Genomic DNA, 24002 nt, shown 5'->3' on the forward strand with positions numbered 1-24002 from the left:
CATGGACAAGCAGTTTGCCCACCTTAGATGCTTTTTCGAGAGTTTAGGCTGTGTAAGAAAGTGTCGTAAACTCTGGTGGTCTGTTTTTACCATAAATTCAGTCCCCAAAAAATAATGCTTCCATGTTTGAAGGGCATGAATAACGGCTAACAACTCTTTCTCATAAACCTGCAAATACAATTCCGCATGTTGCAGCGGCGGCTTTCAAAAGCCACTACATGTCCCTCTTGGTTCAAAACAGCCCCCAAACAATCTCCACATGCATCACACTCGACCACAAAAGGTCTATGCAAATTTGGAATAATAAAAACTGGCCCTGATATGATGGCATCCTTCAACTTCTGAAAAGCTGTCTTTTCGGGTTTTGACCAACGGAATGCTACTTTCTTCTTCGTTAGATCATGTAATGGTGAAGCTAAGAAAGCAAAGTGTCGAATAAATTGACGATAATAAGACCATAAACCAATAAAGCTCCTAACTTGATGCACATTCTGTAGGTCTGGCCAATCCTTGATGGCTTGAATCGGGATCCATGCGTATCCTTGGAAACAATATGTCCTAAATAGTGAATTTTTGACAAGAAGAATTCACTCTTCTTTCCATTGATGAAAAGCTTATGTTTCCTTACCTCTTCAAAAACAATGGCAAGATGCTCTTTATGCTCAACCTCACTCTTTGAAAAAATGATAATATCATCAAAGAAAGTTCCTGTGAACTTGCGATGAGGTCTAAAAATTCTGTCCATCATTCTATTGAAAGTGGCAGGAGCATTTGTAAGTCCAAATGGCACAACCAAATACTCATATAATCCAAATGATGTTCAAAAAGCCGTTTTGTGTACATCTTGAGGTACCACTCGAATCTGATGTAACCACTCTTAAGATCAATGTGACTGAAACAAGCAGCTCCCTCAAGTTTATCAAGAATATCATCGATTCGAGGAATCGGAAACCTGTTCTTGATAGTAATCTTGTTAAGGGCCCTATAATCAACACACATTTTGTATGTCCCATCCTTTTTCTGCACAAGTAAAACTGGACAACAATAATGCGAAGAACTTGGCCTTATTAACCCCTTCTCAAGTAAATCATTTACTTGAGTCATGATTTCCTCTTGTTGGACAACACTTACCTTATAAGGAGGTCGGTTAGGAGGAGACCTCCCAGGGATTATATCAATACAATGATCCTCTGGCCTCTCTGGGGGTAACTGTCCTGGTAGTGAATCAGTAAAACAATTAGCATATTCACTTAAGAAATCAATCTTATCTTGATCTATAGGAGTTACAGCATCATGCTTAACATTATCACGTACAAAGACCAAGTAAGAACAAGTTGATTTCTTTATTGCCTTTGAAATAGATATATAGCTTACAACGGGTATGGTACTCCCAATAGTATCCGCATCAATACAAACTTTCCTACTCCTATGAGTAAACATAACTTTCTTTTCTTTGTGCAAAATCTTGGGATCCAAACGATAATGCCAAGGCATCCCAAGTATCACATCACATCCTGTAAGTGGTGCCACGAGGAAGTCTTCATGATCCAAATATCCCTGTATTTGTATGCGAAGCTCCCAATGATGGGAGTGACCTTAACTTCCTTGCTCTCAAAGGCAGCATTTGCTTGAAAGTCCATGCCCAATTCCTCGGGCTCATAGTTGTCAGGTACGAAAAGTTTGATTCGGTATGGTACATTCAAATACAGTCTTGGAACGCACCACTAAATTTTGAAAATAAAAATATGATGGAGGTACGGTCCATTTAAAAAATACTTAAAAATATAAATAGTAAATATATATTGTTATACACACATGCACAGATGCAAAACTTAGAGAAGTTACAACTTACCCAAAACATAGAAATCTAGGAAGAGGGAGAGAGAGACAGAGGAAGAGGGAGGGGGAGGCTTGAGAAAGAGGGAGATGCTTGAGAGAGCCTAGAGGGGAGAGAGGCTTGAGCCTTAAGGAAAGCTCGAGGGAGAGGATTGATCTTGAGTAATGAGCATTTGTGTGGGGAGGGTTGAGCAATGAGCACTTGTGAGGATGGGGTTGGGGGAGGGGCTATTATATATGATACATGATGCAAGCAAAGGCTTAAGTCTCAAACGGTCCCCAAAATGCCCAAGAACCGGCGAGAAAAATGGTCAAAAAACGGCCAAAAAAAAGGAAAAAAAAACGATCGAAAAAAACGGTTGCTTGGATTCGACCGAACTGGAACCGAACCGCTTGATCGAATTGGACTGCGCGAACTGGGTGCCACTGTTCTCAGGCTTTAATCCAAGAGCAGCAACCATCTGAATGGATATAAAGTTATCCGTTGAGGCATTATAAAAAAGGAATAAATCTGTTTGATCCTTTAACTTACTCCAAGCTTTGCATAAGATTCTGCTCTTTGGTTCATGTGCAGTGTTATCTTGAACATCGGGTATAACATTCATACTCGGTTTGGCATCTTGCGCATTATTCTTTTTGAGATTCTGGGGGCATTGAGCTTTCATGTGATCTTTGCTCCCACATGTGAAGCACTTCCCCTCTCTGAGTCTCATGCAATCAAAGATATGCTGTCTGGATGTAACCGCTTCCTATTGGAAGCCTACAAATCGGAAGACAAAATACACATTTTTAGAACACTTAACTAACATCAACAATGGATATTATTAGCAACATTAAAATTGAAAATGACCAATAACACTTGACACCAGCACTGGGGCCGGAAAGGGCCGGCCTTCCCCTCAAGACATTTGTATTTCTTGGAGTATTTATATGTACAAGTGTCACGGGCCAATAGGCCAGATTTCTCCTCACATGGAGTGCATACAATTCAAACAAATTGGGTTCTTGTCGATGAAGGCTGGACAGTCGAAGAAGTCCCAAATCACAAGCACACTCCCCCCTTCACTGGGTGCACACCTGCCTTTCATTGGTCTTCTGGGACCGTGCACCAACAGGCACGCCCGTACTAACACAGGCAAAGGGGTACACCGCGGAGGGAACATTGCGTGGTTCTCCCAGATAAGCTTTGCTCCCAGATTTCCTAGTGTGTCTAACCTTCACTGGCTCTCAGAAGTTATGAGGGCGCGGTTGGCACCACCATACAGGGAAAAACTAACCACACTAGGAAAGCTTCCTGAGCATGGTCATCATAAACATGCTTTGTTCTTGTCTTGCACAAAACTTAAAGAAATCTCTGAACTTAATTTAACAAATTTTAGATTTACACAAATAAGAAACATGAGCCTGGTATAGCAAGTACAATCTGGTACAACAGGTAATAGGTACAGTACTTGCAGCAGGTACAAATCAGCCAAGTACAAGGTATAGTAGGTATAGTACTTGCAGCAGGTACAAGGTACAGTACTTGCAGCAGGTACAACAGATTCAGCACATGTGTAATCAGCAGCAGCAGGTACAGTACTTGCAGCAGGTAAAGTAGATTCACCATGTGGGAAATCAACAGCAGCAGGTACAGCAGATTCAACACGTGAGAAATCAGCAGCAGCAGGTACAGGGCAAGTACAATAGGCGGGCAGCAGCTGGGAGGCGGGTATAGAACAGAATTCAGCCTTTTGGGAAATAGGCGATGGAGAGAGAGTGCAGCCAGCCACCCACATGGGAAATAATACTAAAATGTCTCATGCAAAACCTTTTTCAAAGGTTATAAAACCTTAATACATGTTTAATACTATGGGCACCCACACTAGAAAATGTCCGGTCCTTCTTTTAAATGTGTGAACACATTAGCTTATAAATATTAAAGTTAACCATAACTTATGGATTTCACATTTTAAAAGGGCCAAAATGGTAATACTTAACCACTTGTTCACACTCCACACCAATGTGTCAGCAAGCAGCACTCCACGGTACACTGGGGGCGTCCCCATCCATTGTATTGGCACGGCAAAATAGGCAAACACACGCAAACAATTCATGCGAAAACAAGTTTATGCATGCAGTCATAAATGCATGTGCACATGTAATGGACAAAATCTCTCTTTCATGAAACTTGTACAAAAAGTTCCTGTCAGGCACAAAACTGGTGCGATAGAAATATGAATATAAATATATGTCCTGGTCTTCCTATGAAGTGACAATCCCATAGGTTAGTCGTACACGGGTGGCACCAATAGGCTTCCGTCCATACAGCACGAAGCAGGTCACACACAGGTGGCACAAAACTGGTTCTCGTCCATGTGACGCAGTACTGGTCAGACATGGGTGGCACTAATGTGGCTCCCATCCATGTGACACCAAAAGACTGGCCCTTTCACATGGGACACTGGCCTAGTCCCATGTGAACATGGCACAAATCTGGCCGCTCTATGGAGTGACAGTCCCATAGAAGTGGCTCCAGAAATGGAGATGGACCAAATGGTGACATCCCCTCGGGCTTCTAAACAGTTGTCCTCAACTGAAAAGCCTCAAGATATGCCTGCAAAAGCTGAGGATAGTCAGCAAAATAATCCTCGTCTACTCACTTTGCATCAATTGGCAAATAATTTTTAAATTTCACAAGGTATCTCCTGGAAAGCTTTCCATGTGTTAACTTTCTCTCCTTGTGAAATACAATCTACTCTAGCTGAAGGATCTCCTGAATCTCATCAATCTCAGGCAGATCTTTTGTGACAGGCTCTTTTGGATCTAGCCCCACATGCTTCCGCAAAAGACTCACGTGAAAAGCATTGTGAAACTTCCAATGACTGGGTAAAGCAAGCCTGTAGGACACTTCATTGATCTTGTCAACCACTTTGAAGGGTCCATAATATCGTGTAGAAAGCTTTGGATATGATCCCTCTCGTCCTGGTCTCTTCCGAAGCCTAGCTTTCTCAAATTTCAGCAATACCTAATCACCTTCCTTGACTTGCATGTTGTTGGTAGCCCTCTTATGCTTGTCTTGTGACCTTGCAATAGCTGTCCGCACCTGAGCAAAGGCTACATCCAAGTCACGCACATACTCATCAGTTGCAAAAATCTCATCCTTTGTACGAAGGATGGGTGGCAAGACCACTTTACCATAAATAATCTCAAATGGGGTCTTTCTCATGGAGGCATGAACTGTGTTGTTGTAGGCAAACTCTTTAAGTTCTCCCATACACTTTTTTTTTTCCAGAAAGGAGACTTCTATTAAGTATGAAAATTTTTACAAAATGGAGATTTCACACCAAGCAAGGTGGAGATCTCAACCAATCACGAGCCTTGTGCTGCCAAAAGGGTCCCGAATGAGAGGATGTGAAAAAGATACCAATGTCCCACACTCTCAGAAACTGGGCGCGCTTCCTCTCCACAGCCCTCGAAGATCCCTGGATTCTGACCCAGGTAGCCATAATGGTGTGAATAATATCACTCCAAATCGTGCAAAGACATTGAGAAACAAGAACGGGAGTACCCTCAATGGCCTCAGTGCATCTAGCCTTCCAGATATTCCAGGCTGAGATGCTAGCAATAATCTCCCAAGAACTGTCTAACCTCTTCCGGAGGGACAAAGTGTGAAAGTGGCAAATCCTGAACACAACAGTGCGGAGCAACTCCTTGCCTAACCATAATGGCCAAGCTCTTGTCAGTCCCCACGAACCTCAGCTGAGGCCCAGAATGTGTCAACCAAATGATAGAACCAAAAGAAATGATAGCATCCCTCTTAATCCTACCAAAGAGGTGTGCAATCGCAGACCAAACCCTCTGTGCTTCCCTGCATTCCCATAAACAATGGTAAACTGACTCCGAAACTCCTGCACATCTAGGGCATGTTGGGCAAGCACCACTAATAGACCTTCACTGATTGGTGGCCAGACCACCGTGAAGGGAAACCCAGATAAAGGAGGAAATTTGTGGCTTCCTATAAGAGTGCCACAATCTCCGCCAAAATGCCCTTTAAATGTCAATCGAAATGCCATAAGACTCCCAATGGGGTCTAAGAGTAGGGACACTCTGAATGTGTCCCAAGATAAGATGTCTAGCATTTCGCACCGTATAACTGAAAAAAGGTATGCTTTTCAAAGGATTACAAGCATCCTTCCACTCCCACTCACCGGGGTTCCAAGGCAAATGGCTGATAGGGCTACAACCAAAGGCTAACACTCTTTGTGATCATCCTTGGGGGGGAGGGGGGGAGGGGCGGTGTCAACAAAGATGTGCTTCCCTAACCTGCCAACAACTCTGAGTTTTTTGAATCTGGGGGCGCTCAATAAGGTCACATCTCTCTAGTTGCGATCCATCCTGTACATAAAAAAAGACTGGTACATCATCCTCCCTAGGCAAGGAGATACCCATAACTTGAAGAGGAACACCTGTCCTAGAGAAAACCCCAAACCAAGAATGATGACGACCTTCCAAAAAAGATCTAGTAATCCAGTGGTTGGGAATGGCTGCATCAATCTGTGCAATCCTCCGGCTAGAACCTCTCAAATGCTGCATGATATCCAATCTCTGCACCTCGGTAAGGCTCTGAAACCTCGTCCAAGCCAGCACTGTGGGGCATTGGGTCTCCCAGCCAGCCCAGAGAACATGCATAGGTGCCCCAAAAGGCCTACCATGCGCATCTAAGATCAAATCATTCCACAGAATGGGCTGCCGGTTAGCTTCCTCCGCTGAACGCGGGGGGATGTGTACCAAAAAACTCCTCAGGCAGTCCCAGGCCCGTAGGAGGGATCTAACTAGTGGGGACGAAGGGGAGCGGTGAACTGCATCTAAAAAGATAAAGCGTGAGCTGAGAGTCCAGTCACCTACGCGAATAGGTACACACTTTGTGATCTGCTGTAGGAGAAAGTCTCTGCTGCATGAGAAATTCCTTCCACGGCTCAGTGCCTAGAAGAAAGCCCCTAACAACAAGCTTACAGAGCAAAGCCTTACATTGCACCTCGGGGTCAATGATATTCAATCCCCCTTGTTGTTGAGGCCTGATAATGGTTTCCCAAGGAACTCTGGCCCTGGTGTGTGCATTTCCATCAAGCCCTGACCAAAGAAAGTTCCGAATAAGGCGACGAAGCTGGCCAATGCAGCCCTTATGAAAAATCCAACACGAAGCAATAAACCAAGAGGTGGCTAGCAAAACTTGGTTAACCACCAAAGCTCTAGAGGCCAAGTCGAGCTTCCTCCTGCTCTAGTGATGAAGTTTGCTTTTAATGCTTAAGAGCACTGGAGCAAACTGTTGTGCAGGGGAGATGTCAACGCCCACCTGACAACCAAGGTTTCTGGCAGATTGTTCTTGTCTGCTCATTCTCATAGGTTGACATTCCCATCATATCCCTGCATTTTAACCTGGGTGCATACCCCGATCTTACCATTGTTCAATGACCTTGTCCCTTAATTAAATACAGTGGTCATTTTCTCATCTACCTTGTACATGACCTCAGTAGTCATGACACATGCATCTATGGCCTGATTCATGTGACGGGGCTTGGTCGAATCGTTTTTGTACATGGGGAGGGCTAAGTCAGGAAGCTGTCTTTGAGAATCTCTTTATAAATGCTGTCACATTGATGCCTTGAACAATGACTCCTAAAGAAGAGCTTGCGTAGCGGTGAATGTAACTCCAATTGTGGTTTACTTGTTAAGCACTTAGTGCGAGTTTACTTGTTGCAGCAAGTAATTAGTGCTTGAGATAAGTAATCATGGTAGATCCCTTGGCTAGATGCATATATAGAGCATGATGAGAATGACAAGGTGAAGACACCTAAAGCATGAACATTCCTGGTTTTCAAATTGTAAAGGCTTCTCATTAGTTGCAAATTTCAGCATGAAGCAGATCAACAGCATTATTGGAGTATCATACAGAAAGATAATATGGTCAAACTCAAGGAGAGATTGCAGGAGTCTGAAAATGAGCTTCGAAAGGGTATGCACTCAGGCTGCTTCATTGGGCAAAAGTGAACAAAAAACAGATTGCATTGGTTAGATTAGTTTGTTGTCTGCGGGTCTCAAGACGCTTGTTACTAATTTATGGCCTGGCTGTTCTGCTCAGGAAAAGAGGAGCTGATTGATAAGCAACGTGATTTAGATGCACAGTCACATTTTCTGGCTGTGGCATCGGCACAGGTTCACACTTTATTTTGAGGCGTGGTTGAATGACTGGATTTTAAAGGAGTACGTATCTCAACATTTTGACCCATTTTTTTTTGTTCTAGTCCAGTTGGCAAAAAAACAGGTGGAGCAGCTGGGCCAACATCAACCAGATCTTGTTCGCACTCATAATTTACGACTTGTAAGATTCTAAAGCTGTTCAATGTATGTGTAACAGTAACTTGGTTCCTATTTTTTACTTTGAACACAACGTGTTTTGCTTGTAGACAAGCATTTCTTCAGAGCTTCACCAGAGGAGGAGATTTGTTTTTCGTCAACTTTGCAAGGTTTTTCCTCTGAAGTTCATGGTAAGTCTCTGAAGTTGGGACCCTTTCTATCTTAGAAGGTTAGGTAAACCAATAGTAAGATTCAAAGTGGACTTTTTTTTGTATAGAGTAACGAGTCAATCCTACAACGAGGGGTCTCTATGTGTGTTGTCAATGTTTTGATTATAGTCGTTTGGTTGGGGTTAGTCCTCTTCCAGTGTAGGAGGTTACAGGGAGGGTTTGAGTGCCTCACAATTTTGGACCATTTGCGGTGCACGTCTACCGGTCGGTGATGATCCTCATTCAGTCCCAAAACAAGAATTGGGAGCATCATTAGGGTAAGTTTCTTTGCTTAAAAAAAGATATGCAAAGGTTCCTCCTACAATGGATGTTTTTTCTTTTATTTTGAAACAAATTGCATGCTTCTTTTGTGTGTTGCCGCTTTTAGAGAATCTATGCAGTAAAAGCCTTTGGCATTTCTCTTTTGTTGTTTAGTTGTGTAGTGTTTGAATGGCAAGTTGTCAGAGAGTCCTTTTGGGACTTAAGAGTACCAAAATAGTATTTAAGCTGATACGTATTGTCTAATTCAACAGTGCATTTCATGGTTGGTGATGATACTCTATTTATTATGTGTAATATGTTGGACCTCAAGGATAAAAATTAGTTTGGTGTTTTTGCTTGCAGATACATGCTTCAGCTATTGTACCTTGCAGCTCACTATATTTCTGCTCCTTTACTTCATAATGCTTGTATTAGGGTATGGCATTTTCTCTTACCCTAAGCATGCACATGTAATTCCTGCCACACATGCATGCATGCCTTGACGTGCAGAGAGAGAGAGAGAGAGAGAGAGAGATGATACTGAATAGAAAATACTGGAAAATACTGAAAAATGTATATCAGGTAGATCCATGTATGCTGATCAGTTGAAGTGTTGTCCTCTCCTTAGATCAAGTATCTCCGCCATGGGGCTGTCTAGAATGGAGAGGTCGTAGAAGCGAGGTGGGCGCCTCCGATGCTGAGCAATAATGGCTCTAATCTGGCGATGGTGAGGATGCCGTGGTCTGGAGCCTGTGGGCGTGGCCAACGAGCATGACATAAGATAACTGCTCTATCAGTGGTGACTCCTTGGGAGCGTGGTCGATGCCCTGATGGCCCAATGGAGGAGGTATCAGGAGGTGTGTGGGCTGGGTTGCTAGTGTTGGTGTTGAAGAAATCTGTCAGGGTCCTCTGTCTAGGTACATCATGGCTCGGCCTCCTGTCTGCCAAGAGGGTCTCTCTGTGTCTCCTGAGCTCAAGTAGAAACAATCCTAGGCATCTCTGATCCTCAAACTCCATGACCCTGCGTAACGGCCCAAAACCCTCTCGGAAGAGGCAGTGATATCTCCCTCGGATCTCATTGTACATCGGCAAATGTAGTGTTCCTCTGTCGCTACCTCCTGGTAGCATAGCTGACAAATGCGGTCATCCAAGATCTGATGCACATATCGCCCTGTCTCAATCCGGAGTTGGTGTGATGAGGTCCGGATCTGTCCAATGGCACAACGTATCCCATGTGATAGGTGTACATCCATGTACGCCGGGCGGTTGATAAAATCATCCGGTGAGAGGTGTAGAAAATGGCTCTTATAATGAGCCATTTTCGTGCCCAAGGGCTCAAGGGGGCTAGTCCATGTCCTCTCTGTGTCCACTTTGATGATATCCATCCTGATCACGCGGTTTGCTCTGAGTGGGTGAGATCCAAAAATGGACAATCTAGAGTGTAGAGAGAGAGAGAGAGAGAGAGAGAGAGAGAGAGAGAGAGAGAGAGAGAGAGAGAGAGAGAGAATGTTGTATTAACGTCTTCAAAAGGCCAAAATGACCTATGAGACCAAAAGGTTACATCATATGCGTGAGGTACATCATCCTGGGTACAGAATAGTAATAAAGAAAGATAGCAAAAATCTAGAACTTTAAAATCTGATCTAGGTACATGAGCAGAGAGCTCTCATATCACCCTAATACATCCCTCATGGGCGGCTGTGACATGGTGCTCAAGTTGGTAAAACTGAGCTGGCACGAGAAGGTCCTACGATGATGGGAGATGATGGCCCGGATCCTCCTGTGGTGGCGTGGCCGTGGGCGAGGGCCATGGGGTCTAGGGCGTCGAGCTCTACATAACACAGTGGCTCTGTCGAGCGTCACACCTCTCGGCCGAGCTCCTACACTAGCCTGTGGTTTGGGTATGATGGGTGGATCGGCCCTCGGAGTGCTGGTATGGAAGAAGTCGGTGAGAGCTCTTTGTGCTGGTCCTCGAGCAAGTACAGCTAATCTGGATCTCACTAAGGACTCCATGTGTCTACGGAGCTCTAGAAGAAAAAGTCATAGGCATCTCTGATCCGGGAAGTCCATGATCCTGGAAAGTGGTCCGAACCCAGCTCGGAAGAGGCAGTGGAACCTCCCCCGAATCTCATAGTATACAGGGCATCAGTATATGTAATGGTCCTTTGTCTCGGGCTCTGTGTGACAGAGCTGGCATATCCTGTACTCTGGTGTGGCCGCCCTAGGCCCATATCTGGCAGTCTCCACTCTCAGCTGGTGGGACGAGGTGCGGATCTGGCCGATCGCACATCTCACCCCAAAGGATAGGTGTATGTCCATGTAGCGTGGACGGATGATGAACCCATCCTCTGTCAGGCATAGGAGGTGATCTCTGTAGAAGGCCATCTTCGTCCCCAGTGGACGACTAGGTGAACTCCATGTCCTTCCTGATAACCCTGTTCTGCTCTGTGCGGCTAAGAGCAAATGACAGGGCATCTATGCTATATTGGAAGGGGGGTGTGCCTCCATCTGCATACCGTGCATGCCAAACCAAGTGCCTACTTGTGCATACCAGCACTCTGTATCTCCCTCAAGTGTCAACTGTCTCGAGGACTCCGGGGCTAGCCGGGGGTATCTATCAAGTGGAAGCTCCCATAGCCTATGCCAGTATGTCACTGTCTGGAGTAGAGTCTCTATCACTATCGGTGCAGCCCCCATCTCAGCCCGCACAATCTCATGTGGCACTGATGGCTTACTCCTAATCATGCGTGAGATCATCGCCCACTAGGGGCCTCTCCATAGGCTTCCACCCATCATATATCTCCTCTGTATCTGTCTCGGCCAGCTCTCTCCTCTGTCTCCTCTTGTGGTATAAGCTAGGACCCCAGATAGGGGCACTTGTAACTTGGTTGAACACAATGCTAATCAGTACACTTAAATACACTAAGATTTGATGGACACTTGCTCAAGTACAAGAAGTAAATTGCTTAATTGACAAGAGAGACACAATGAGCCGGAACGGCCGACCCCTGATCTCGAGAGAATCAAGTACATAGTGTCATGGGCGTTTCTGACGAGATTTCCATACCAATGCATATGAATACAGTATTGCAAACAAGTGGTTGTTGATGTAGACTTGCAACCCACACTACCCTCTCAAGTGCCCATGTTCCCTACCATCTGCTCTCTATTGTTCCACCAACACATGGTAGCAACAATCTACAAGAGAGCACGTAGGACAAGAGAACACTACATAGGGTATGTGATCTTGTAATCCGGATCCTCCCTCATGCTACTTGCTTCCATATTTAAGCATTAAAGCTTACTAATTGTAAGTAGAGTCGATGACAGCGGAAGTCTTCGCGATGGAAGTCCTTGGAGCGATGAGATCTTCAATTTGTCGCATTTCTTCGCGACAAAAGTCTTCAAGAGGATGAAGGGAACCTTGGGAAAGCTTCCCCTATGGTTCAACTTGAGAAAGGAGGGCTGAAATTAGGGTTTTCAGCAAAAAGACCAGAAATTATAGCAATAAAGAGAGTTGTTTTGCTGAATTTCAGTCATTGGGAGTGTGTAGGAGAGTGATTAGTATCCGGAAACACTCTTGGAAGCTTGTGAAACACCTTAGCAAGCTTGGAAATGGAGTTGGGAAGAAGAAAGTGCAGAAAATGCAACCGAACAGCCCTCATGAAGGAGGCGCCCATCTCTAGAGAGAGGAGGAAGAGTGAGGTGGTGAGTTGTCCAGTGTAGGTGGCAGGCAGGTGCTTTGTGGAGCAAGCTAGAGTGGACACATGGCTGGTTACTCTCTTTGTACAAAGGCCCTTTGTACAAAGGGGATAAGGAATGGGCGGTGGACATTGGGTTATGTCCACCTCGGGACATTAGTGTGTGTGAACACCGGGCTGGTCATAATTTAAGTGAGTTTTGGTCACCCAAAACTTAATGAAGTGTGTACACACTCACTTATAAATTAGTGCTAACTTCTAAGGCTAGGTTTATGACCAATAGTTACCACCTGTCACATGCCACATAACCATGTCAGCAGACAGTTTCACATGCACGGTTCGCTGGCAGGCGTCCCCTTACCCGGAACTACACATTGGTCAAGCAAGCATGAAAACAACATGCAATTTCAATTGCAAGTAAGCACATAAAGACGCTATGCAATGTAGCATTGGTATGGGCAATCCCCGTTCATGAGACTATACTAAAATAGACGTGCTCCAGGCAAGTACACGAGGTACCAGACCCAATGGAACACCAATCCACCAAACATTCCCGAGCATGTACACGGAGGCACAAGTCCCAACGGAACGCCAAGTCCACAGTATCACATGAGTGGCATCAATCCCCGGCATATACAACTGCCATGGACACCAATCCAATGTACATACATGATAAGAAAGCACGGGTGGACCAATTGGGTGACCAAATGGTGACAGCACCATACAGTAGTGCAGGTGTAACTAGAGTATCAAATAGCCAAAGCTTCGTCCTCAGCTCGTGAAACTGTATCTGCTGTGAGCATTGCCTCTCTAGCGAGCCAAGGGCTGCATATCCCCTTGTCAATCTAGCGTCGGCCGCCTTCCGCATCGAGAAGTGAGGTCCAGCAAAAGTGATCCCAAGGTATACCTATGTCACGTGCATCCCGCACTTGGATGCCACGTAGACATATCTGTACAGAAGCTGCAGGACCTAGGATGGTTAATTGGTCCCATGTGAGCCCAGTCCGGGACGAGTCAGCCAGGGTTCCATCCCAGTCGTCCGAGGTCAGGTGTGCATTGTCCTGCACATGAGTCCAAGGTCAGGTGTGCATTGTCCTGCACATGAAACAGTGCTAGTCTGCGCTGTGAGTCTCCCTCTGGAATGATGTCAGTGATGTCAGTGATTCTGTGTATCTGGTATGGTAGTGGATGCTAGATCACTGTGTAGACTGTTAGGGTTTGCATATAGCAAAGGGGCCAGCCTATAGGGCTACCCCGAGTACTTGTGTGGGCATGGGGATAGTGTAAAACCACCCAGGGCTACAAGACAGCCCTAGGGGCATGCCATGGGTAGTCGATTGGTTATCCAGCCCTGGAGGGGTGTAGGGCAAGTGTGGGGCAGCCCATACAGGCTGCCCAGCCTCCAAGACAGCAAGCGCACAGTGCCCAGCCACCTTTTTCCATGCACATAGTTGCCCAGCCAGGTATGAATGCATGCGCAGCAGTTAATAGCATTTTATGCTGTTTATTTCAGTCGTGGGCTTTCCTATTGAGCATATTGAAGGCTCTTTTAGAAACTCTAGAGTCTGCTCTCCTCCTCAGTCCGAAGGCGATTGGAGGATAGCCATTGGCATGAGACGCTCTGGTGGAGGTAACTCACTCAATGAACCCATTCTCTGGTGACTTGCAAAAAGTGCTCTCTATAGAACTGGAGTTTTGTGGGGAGCACTAGCGAAGACAACATATATGATCTGAATGAAATTGAGTCAGGTCTAAAAGATAAAGAAAGAAAGATGTTATGATTGTCCATGAAAGACCCCAAGGGTCATGAGACCAAAAAGATATTACATGTGATCCATGAGTAAATTGGATGTCAAGACAACATGGAAAAAGACTTCACAGCCAAACGTGGGTGGTGGTCTCTATGCAACATGTAGACAAAATGTTGGATGTAATCTATGATGAGGGGCTTTTTGTATATGGCTAATAGCATCATAACCTGCAATCTCTCCACTCTCCTCCAGTCCTCCTCACTCAAATCTGGTCCCTAGAAAGATACCCCATATATGACTGTCGGCATGCGAACCAAAGTATCAAATAGCTAGCATCTGCAACTAGGTTCCTAGAGATGGGCCAGGAAATGGTCTCTCCCCAAGTGAGCAAGGGGTGGCATATCCCTTCGTGGTAAAGAGGAGGCTAGTAAAAGTGATTCCTAGATATACATATGATTGGACCAACTCAACCTCATCTCGTGTGTATGTGATAGAATGTCTGACTGCAATTGGTTAGGAGGTGCTAAAGAGCATAATCTTGGTCTTCCGAAGATTTATCATGGGGTCCCTCTCATCACAAAAGGATTGCAATGCATCCAGGATTGGGCTAAGTGACGAGTCCAAGGTGAGGACCATGACATTTGCGTATAGGAGTATGGGTATTATCGTTTGTGATACCCGTGAGTTTGTGCTACCCAATCGGTCAATGAAGTGATCAATGTATAGCCCAAGAGCGTTGGAGATAGTGGGCAACCTTATTTGACGATCATCTCACTCAGAAAGTGGAGCTCCTGTAAGAGATCGAAAAGTCGTGATGTAGCACACGACTTGGCAGGATTAGGTAAACCACTAAACATATTTGGCATTGCTGTCAAAGGAGGACTACCCTCAGGGAGTAGATCGAAAATCAATCTATTCCAAACTTTGGGATCACCCAATATTGCATAGTGTTGATTAGGAATATCAATTTGCAGGTTTTGGAATTGTGAAAACCGTGGTTTTCTTGACCATTTGCATGATTTCCCTTCTCACAACTTTTGGATTTGTTGCATTTATTTGAGAGATTGCTTGGCCTAGGTGATTAGGCACAAGAGACACTCCAAGAACCTTGGTTAGAAGCTCCAAACTTGTGGATTAGGCATAGAGGAGCAGCTTCCGCCCCCGCGAGTTTTTGCACTTCTTATGATTGATGGCGCACCTGCATTTGGGTTTGCTCGAAGGCCAACAGGTTTGGTGGCGCATTCTACGCCTATTCACTTCCACTGTTACCGCGGGGCGGGGTGGGGGGGGGAGGGGTGGGGGGGGGACAGTGGCCACTATCCCTGTTCAACACTGAATCCAGAGACTGGGCCATGCCAGCTCCGGGAGCTCATGTGCAGGCTTGCTGCCTGGCACATTTGGCGAGCATGCTCTGCAGTGAGACTATGGTATGCGAGTCCACTCCTCTAGCAAAGACCATTCAAGCTATATGGGTTGATCTCATTCACACCATGCAGGGGCACCTTGAGTGCCTGACAGGGGACTCACTGCGCATGTAGAGACAACAGTCAGCCTTCTTCCGTATGTGGAGCACCAGTCCATCTGAAAGGAGGACATGGTCATTTGGCATTTGGGCCGCTTGTTTGGCTCCCCCTCCCCCCCCTCTGATGTCGCCTCCCTTCGAAAACGACCAGCTGAAACTGGCCTTCAGTAGAAACCAAAGTCCGGTTGACTAACCATCGCCCTAACACAGCTGTTAAGCAGCAAAGAAAACAGATAAAAGGGAGCTAGATGCGCTGCTGAGCAGGGACAGCCGGCTACTGCTTTCTTCTCTCTCTCTCTCTCTCTCTCTCTCTCTCTCTCTCTCTCTCTCTCTCTCTCATCGCTAGTATTGGAGGATGGCGATGAAGGCTATGGAGACTCCAAACGTCTTGGGCTCACAGACCCTCTTTCTTCCGGCTCCTGGGCTGTTCGGGAGTGTTCCTCTCGGTCCTTTGTGAGAGGAAGGATACGCAGCTCAAGAGGGCAGAAACAGGGCAACCTGAGAGAGTTTTGGATGAGTTTCTTGGCATAAAGGGATGCAGGTTTGTGTATTGGAATTAGCACAAGACTGTGCGGGTCTTTTATGCTGAGAGAATTAGAGGTGTGAACATCTTGGGCATGCTATTACTTTCAGCCATGTTTGGCCATGTTGTACTCAGTTGGACTCTTCCTTGAATGTAAATAAAGAAATACTGAAAGAGGTGCCAAGCTTCGGGGCCAACAAGTGTCGTTTTTTTGTAGGAGCGTCCTCTGCTCCTCTTGCAGTCCACTGCCTTCCACGAGAGAGAGGGCGTTTCAGTCCTGCGCCTCTTGTCTTGCAACCGCCTGCAGTCCTGGCCGCCGGCTTGTTGCAAAGAGGGAGAGAGCCTGTGAGTGTGTTGTAACTTGTAGCCCTGCCCGCCAGCCTTCCCAAAAAGAGAGAGAAAAGCACCTATGCATGTAGTTGCACCTGTCCGCACCCCCCCAAAAGAGAGTTCCTCCAATAATAGTGTAGCCCCCCCCAAGGGCCACGATTCTTCCAAAAAGGGGTGTTCTTTTTTTTAATGGCTTTAAATCCTTTGTCCCCTCCCCCCACATGGGGTTATGAAAAGGAACTTTAATAATTCCTAGTGTCACCTTTGACCCCAAGTGTGAACATTTAACAAATGTCCTACATACTGACCACCATGCCCAATGTTCGGAGCGACGAATTGCCAAAAATACATAGGGTCATGACACCAGCCATGTTGTATTATGCCTCTTGGCAGTTTTATTTTAACTAATAGAAAGATCTATTTTTGGAAAAAAAAAGGTGTTTCCTAGGCATAATAACTCGCACCATCACTCGGTGCTTTGTGTCTAGTCGTCATGTGGGCATCCAATGCAATATTTTGCTGTATTCCAAATCTTAAGCTCCGTACGATTCCTTGTCCATAGCTTGAAGTTCTAAATGTGAAGCTTTCTCATGCTCTTGAAGAATGCCTTTCCCTTTGTTGGTGATTTGGTGTAACATGGGTGCTTGCTGGAATGTGTTTATGAATTGATTGATTGCAATTAGCGCCTAATGAGAGACTAAAACCCATGCACAAATTGCTTCTTCTTCATGGACAATACACAGTAGAGAGAGATGACCTAATCTACCATGTAGTACTAACATAAAGTATTTACAATGCTGAATAGAGATACTCAATGGTAGCACCGCTCGAGTTCTCAATTACTCAATGATGACTGACTGATCAATCAATACCCCAATACTGAACTAGAATTTCTCTAAACTTCATATTTTCGCTTATCGTACCCTCATCATTGCAGCTTTCCTTTCTTCCATTTATAGCTTCATTAACGTAGATCTATGTCTCTTTAAAGCTACACCCATTTCTGAAGAGCAGTGTCTCTTTTAAGGGATACCTATTTTTGAAGACCTCAAAACATGCTTCTGCTATTCGATTTTGAAAATGAGGGTATTTTCCTTGTTCCATGAACTTTCAACCTCCTTTATGGTTAACCTCGTTTTTCTCTCCAAGGCTTTGAGATCATCCATTGGAGTCACTTCCATTAGTAAGGTTGTAACCTGCATGTTAAGGGCCTTTCAATTCCTTTGTTCCTCAAATAAGGTAGCTACTGCAGTTGAACTAGTAGACATAACTTTCTCTTTTTATTGCTTCTCCAAATCTTCCTTTCCCTTCTACACTAGTGACTACATCACTCCATCATGTTTCTGCTTTTTTTTTTTGGTGTGTGTGTGTGTGAGAGAGAGAGAAAGAGAGAGAAAGAGAGATTTATAAACGTCTCTTTAAAGCCAAAATATTATTATGTGTAGACAATGTGTGATAAGGGATGCAAGGGTGTCCCCTAGAGTTATCAATACAAGAAAAAAAGTGAAATATAAATTTTGAGTGCAAACGTCACATGGTATTGCCTCTACATCTGGATGTAGTTTCCTCCTCATCAGCACTCTAGCTTAACGTTACTTGGCATCCTTGAAAAACGTTGTGATGAGTGTTTGACCTTGGCCTCTTGCATATTTTTGCCCTTTCATGAGTTTGTCCTCGTGTTCTCATGCAAGAAAAGTGCGAACTCCATGAGAGAGAGAGAGAGAGAGAGAGAGAGAGAGAGAGAGAGAGAGCTGACTCGTGAATGTCATTGATGTCAGGGTTCCACCTCAAAAATTTGGCAAAGGTCATCATATTGGGATGGTCATTCCTCTAATAGGTAATAATTTTTTGTTGTTTTACGTGTTATTTCACGAGGCCCATCCTTTGAGTAAGAGTCATGTTGAGTCGCAGTATTTCATATACATTGGATAGTATCACATGGTTGTGACAACTCTTGGGGGATGTTAGGAGGAAGTGACTAAGTTCCCGAGGTGGAACAATGGAATTCCCAAGTTGGAATTCCACATTCCCGTTCAATTTGTGAGCATTTCTAGGTGGAAATAGAGATTTCTATGATATTCAGTTTATGCGATTCATGTTTAGTTATGCATGCTGTGTGGGAATGGCATGCCTTGTTTTTGAACATGGACATTGCATGGATTTGAATGTTTGCGGGCTTTGGGGATGCATAGAAGTCCCAAAGATGCAAGTGGTTAACGGAATTTGTTTACTAATGGAATTTGGCTAAAAGAAGTCCCAAAGATGCAGGTGGCTAACAGATTTTGTGCACTAGTTTTAATCCTTCCCTTTTTTTATTGATATTATATGTGTCTAACCTAAGTTTTGTAGGTAGTATTATTATTTAAGCGGAAAGCACACTTACGGTGATTTTAACGCAAAAAGGCAACTAGGAGGTATATGTTTGGGCAAATCATTAAGAAGGGGTCTAGTTTTCGATTGAGTGCTGATCTCATCGGCAGAGAGAAAGATATACGTGCATGTAGTAGCTGAGGAAAAAATGTATCAGAGCTTGCCATGACTTGTTTGCTTTCTAAAGGGGACTTGGTAAAGGACGGCAATGTGGAAGTGGTGCTGAAGGAGTCTTAGCATTTGGAAGGAAAGTTTGGTAAGATGGAACCACCAACACCTATGAACAAAACCATACCTTATGTGTGGAGTGAAAGAAGATAGGAGTATTCAGGCACTCACTATTCACTGGCGGACAGCAGGACAGACATGGGGTGCAATAGAATTGGCTAGGGCAGCCCATAAAGGGGCCAAGGCCATTGCCAAGGGTCTTAGTGCCCACATGGACACCTTTTGGCTCACGACTAGCCACATGGACACCTTTTTGGTACACTGGTTGGTATAACAAGTACAATGGTTGGTAGAGCAAGTACAGTGGAAAGTACACCTAAAATAGCAAGAATACCGCCATAGAAAAACTACAGAGGTAGAGTATTCTTTAGTAGAGGAAAGTGAAGTAGTGTAGAGACTCTTCATAGAGTGTTGTAGATAAGAATAATGCGAGGAGCCACCATGGTAGAGGCTAGTTTGCAGCAATAGAACTTGCTCAAATGAAGAGATAGGGCTCCAATTTATAGATTTGGGGCTCTCATGAGCTAGCATGGCAAGTAAAAGCTATAATGACAAGTCTAGAGCTGAGGTGACAAGTGTGAGGCCACTTGTCTCACTTTGGTCCACTGTCGGCCACATGAGAGATGATTCCCACCCATAAACTTCATCTCTAAAACTTCTCAACTCCTAGATTTTATGAATCTGTTTCTTTGTATTTCACCTTATTCGAAATGTATGTGAGTGCTGTGTAGAAACATGTTTCAATGCTAGATCTCTCCCAAATCCTCGAGAGCCTGCCATACGTGCTTTCCTGTTGACACTTGAGCTCCAATGTCCAATTTTGTGTCCAAGAAACCATCTCGAGCTGCTAGACCAAGCTTTAGGAGCTAGATCTTTTGTATTGGATAATCTCCCATTCTCAAAGCTTGTACAATAATGCATATTTGGGTGTCGTGGGATCCACTAGAAGCGTTTTCTCAGCTTCGCTCTTCCGACTGATGGTTTGCATCGGATTTCAGGTTTTCTATTGCACTCCCGGCATACGGCGGGGTCTTTTCACTTTTCCCTCACGGTACTTGTGGTACGCTATCGGTCATTGAGGGATACTTAGGCCACGGGGGTGGTCCCCCTTAGTCACGTAAAAGTGATCATTATTCAAACACGGTATCCACGTTTTGCAATGGTAATCAAACTTGCTAGGAAAGATCTACGGGGCTATCACCTTCTTTGGCCAGATCTTCCAACCTTTTCAGAATTCCTTGAGGGGGGCTTCCCACCCTTCCCCCTACACACTAGAAATGTCCTGGTTTGTGACATCCTCCCACCTTCCTAAAAGTTGTCCACAACTTTAGACTTTAAGCCATATATCCAAGGTAGAATCATGTCCCATCAACAAGTGGGTGAGACGAGACAGTCCCATAAATCAAATATCCCAAATAAATGGGCGAGACTAAATTAGTCCCCATAATACCAATATCAAAATCATGTCCCAAACAAATGGGCGAGCCAAATCAGTCTCATAAGTCCAGATATCATAACCATGGCCTAAATAAATGGGCGAGACAAATAAGTCCAATAAGATATCATAATCATATCCCAAATAAATGGGCAAGACAAAACGGTCCCCTAAGTCCAAATATCATAACCATGGCCCAAATAAATGGGCGAGACTAATGAGTCTTTATGATACAAAAATCCAAATTATATCTATGTCTGTCCATACTCCAAGTCAAGTCCACCAACTCCATGGAGTAGTTACTTGTTTCCCAATCCCCAGTGTCACGTCAAACGCATGCTACTCTCCATTGGCTTCCATGCTTATACATGTGAATACCAGGCCGAGAAATAGAAGTCCGACGCGGATGTAGAACGTCCACTGGATCTGAGCATAGATATCAAGTCCCAAGCATGCTCGATTCTAGTCTACTAACAATGAACACTTGGCGTAGACACAAGTTCCCCTGCCAAAACAAGGTGATAGATATCTTGGTGCTCCATAATCAGTTCTGCTACATAGTTTAGAGGCATTTCGGTCTCCAATAGTTTAATAGGCATTTCGGCCACCAACATAAATCCATAGAAAAATCCTCAATCCATGAGTTGCCATGTGCTCTCTGAATCCAATACATTCCAGCAAAGGGAGCAATAAATCCATACGATAATCATGTATACCATAGATACCAGGCTTTTCAACCATTGACAATGTTTCCCTGAAACAACCTAGAGCAAACAATTCTTTCTTCTCCTTCTATACACATACAAGGGTAAGCTCCTCTCCAAAATACATATTTGCTAAACACAAAACAAACAACAATGGAAAAGTACTTATCTCTTGTTTGTCAAGTTTGTCATTGAGTCCGGAAGAGATTGCTATGGGCTTTGATAGAATAACCCAATATCAATAAACTGGTCCAGGCACAAAAGCAAAGTCTGTACGTCCAAAATAGATTACATGAACTCGTATATTTTGCTTGTGCTCATGATGCATGTTTGCTTCCATAAGTGGATAGTCTTGTAGTGTTTAACTACACTAATAGCCAGTGTTTATATCCCGATAGGATCGTCTTTACACAAGAGTGTTAAAGAGCCAAAGTTTTGATACCAATGCAACTCCGAGTGGGATAGAAGGGGTTTCACAAAACACCATTAATGCAATGCTTGTACAACTCTTATGTGCTACCTGCAGGTGAAGGTTTCCATTTCTCCTACTCTTTCACTCTCCTAACATTTGGTATAAGAGCTCGGTTGACCTTATGACTGAAGTGCTGTTGCAGCAAGGCAATACTTTGTAGCAAAGGTGGTGAAGTCGGTGGCTATCAAGGGAAGCAATAGACCAAGACTAGGTTGCAGGAAACGTTTCTGTTTAGGAAACGGCAAGCCTAAGTAAACGCAAGGAAACGCGAAACCCATTTACTAGGAAACGTCGGGGGTAGGCTAAGATTTGAAAAGAACACAGACATTTAGAAAAAATATAGCACATGTTTACATATAGTTTTTGAAGGGAGGAAACATGTAAAAGCACGTAACAAAGTAGATGAAAAGAAGGCTGAAATTCATTAATCAATGATTGTGCAAGATACAACTTGTTTACATGGGAAGGAGTCCATAAGGGCGGAATTTCAGCCATCAATGACAGTGCAAGATACAAATTTATTACATGGGAAGTATACCCTCATCCTCAACTAGATCCTCAAGGCACTCATTCAGGTTGCATGGACCCATGGAGGATGAAGACGAGTAGAGAGAACACTGGGAACATAGATTGAGAGAAACCGTTTTTCTTAAAAAAAGGCTAGCGAGTCTTTTTTTATGGACCTTAGAAAAAAAGCCATATATATATATATATATATATATATATATATATATATATATATATATATATATATATATATATATATATATATATATATACGGGCCCTGTTGGCCCTTTTTTTTTAATGCTTTTAATAAATTGCAACAAAAACGGACCACTTTATAAGTGGCCCCCGTTTTTCTTTTAATGGTCTGCAACAAAACGGGCCACTTTATAAGTGGCCCCCGTTTTTCTTTTAATGTGTTGCACCAAAACGCCAAGGTCAAAATTCGTTTTTTTTTGGGTAAAAACTCGCCGTTTCCTAAGTGTTTCCCATGGTGAGAAACGTGGCCCTTCTACAGAAACGCCGAAACGGCGTTTCCTGCTCTTCCACACACGTTTCCTGCAAGCTTGGTCACCAAGTCGACTGTGCTCTTCTTGCTCAGGTGTGACAGTCGTCATCAGATGGGCTGTAAGCAAGGGCGGGGCTGCTGTACACAAGTAGCTGACACGTGTGAAGGCACTGCGTGAAGGCGATTGACTCCATAGGCAGTGTCAAAGACTCCAGTTCGACAACGAAGGCTGTGGCACAGAAGGACTGCAACGTGGCACACATGTAGCAGATAGACTGTGTGGAGGCAAAGCAGACCAAACAAGCAGCAGCTAGCTGTGTAGTGTAGTTGCATGCTCAGCTTCAACGGGCAGAAATTCTATCACAAAGGTGGTGCACAAGGCAGTTCTGCAGCGGGTGAAAAGCAGTTGCTGCACATGGCAGAGCAGCGGTGCTTGGCTGAAGATGCCGTTACTGCGGCAGTATTGGGCAGCGCAACCGGCAGCTATGGCGGAATAGGGTAATGCACAGGCAGTGGTTGGCGAAGCAGTCCAAAGTGAAATACAAACTTTGGCAGCCAGAAAATTGGTGTAGAACAATTGAGACCACTTTAGGCACCATCCCAGGCACTATGAACAAGTTGGGCAGTAGCACCACGGGCAACCAAAACAGGTCGTGGCAGCACCAATAGAGCTGGTATAGCAGGTATAGAATCTAGTACGATAGGCACATGGGCTGGTACAGCAAGTATAGTCGTTGGTACAACAGGTACAGTGGGGTACAACATGTACAATGATTGGTACGACAAGTATGGTGGCAGTAAAGCAAGTATACTAGCTGGTACTTCAAGTACAATGGTTGGTACAGAAAGTACAATAGCAAGTACACCTGAAAAAGCAAGAATACTGCCATAGAGAGGTGGAGTATCCTTTTGTAGAGGAAAGTGTAGTGTAGAGACTCTCGTAGAGCTTTCTCAAAGTGAAGTAGTGTAGAGACTCTCCATAGAGTGAAGTAGAGCCTACTCAAATGAAGAGAGGGCTCCAATTTATAGATTGGGGCTCTCATGAGCTAGAATGGCAAGTAAAAGCTATTATGACGAGTGTAGAGCTGAGGTGACAATGTGAGGCCACTTGTCTCACTTTTATCCATTGTTGTGCCACATGTCCCAATTTGAGGGATGGTTCCTACCCATAAACTTCATCTCTAAAAATATCTCAACTCGTAGAGCTTCTGTCAAAAGTGCTTCGGCAAGTCCCCCCATTTGTAGCTTACGGATGTAATGACACGAGGGTTGTCCAAAAATAATAATCCTCCTAGATTTTAGGAGTTTGTG

General features: G+C 44.4%; 1 protein-coding gene across 4 annotated transcripts in view; it reads left to right on the plus strand.

Annotated features, from left to right (window-relative positions):
- Positions 1-24002, plus strand: part of LOC147611186 (DNA-directed RNA polymerase II protein) — a 44355-nt gene that overhangs the window by 17905 nt on the left and 2448 nt on the right. For 3 of the 4 annotated variants that reach the window (XM_086785848.1, XM_086785849.1, XM_086785847.1), the window contains exons 3-9: positions 7732-7831; positions 7958-8031; positions 8126-8197; positions 8283-8363; positions 8529-8659; positions 9006-9078; positions 18248-18306. In XM_086785848.1, the coding sequence (XP_086641974.1) occupies positions 7732-7831; positions 7958-8031; positions 8126-8197; positions 8283-8363; positions 8529-8659; positions 9006-9078; positions 18248-18306 (590 nt within the window). The remainder of the gene's footprint in view (positions 1-7731; positions 7832-7957; positions 8032-8125; positions 8198-8282; positions 8364-8528; positions 8660-9005; positions 9079-18247; positions 18307-24002) is intronic. The other variant, XM_086785850.1, reaches the window with a different exon arrangement.

The sequence above is a fragment of the Cibotium barometz genome, chromosome 48 (assembly GCF_041138505.1).
Source record: "Cibotium barometz isolate CiBa-2024 chromosome 48, ASM4113850v1, whole genome shotgun sequence".
In the NCBI taxonomy this organism is placed as follows: domain Eukaryota; kingdom Viridiplantae; phylum Streptophyta; class Polypodiopsida; order Cyatheales; family Cibotiaceae; genus Cibotium; species Cibotium barometz.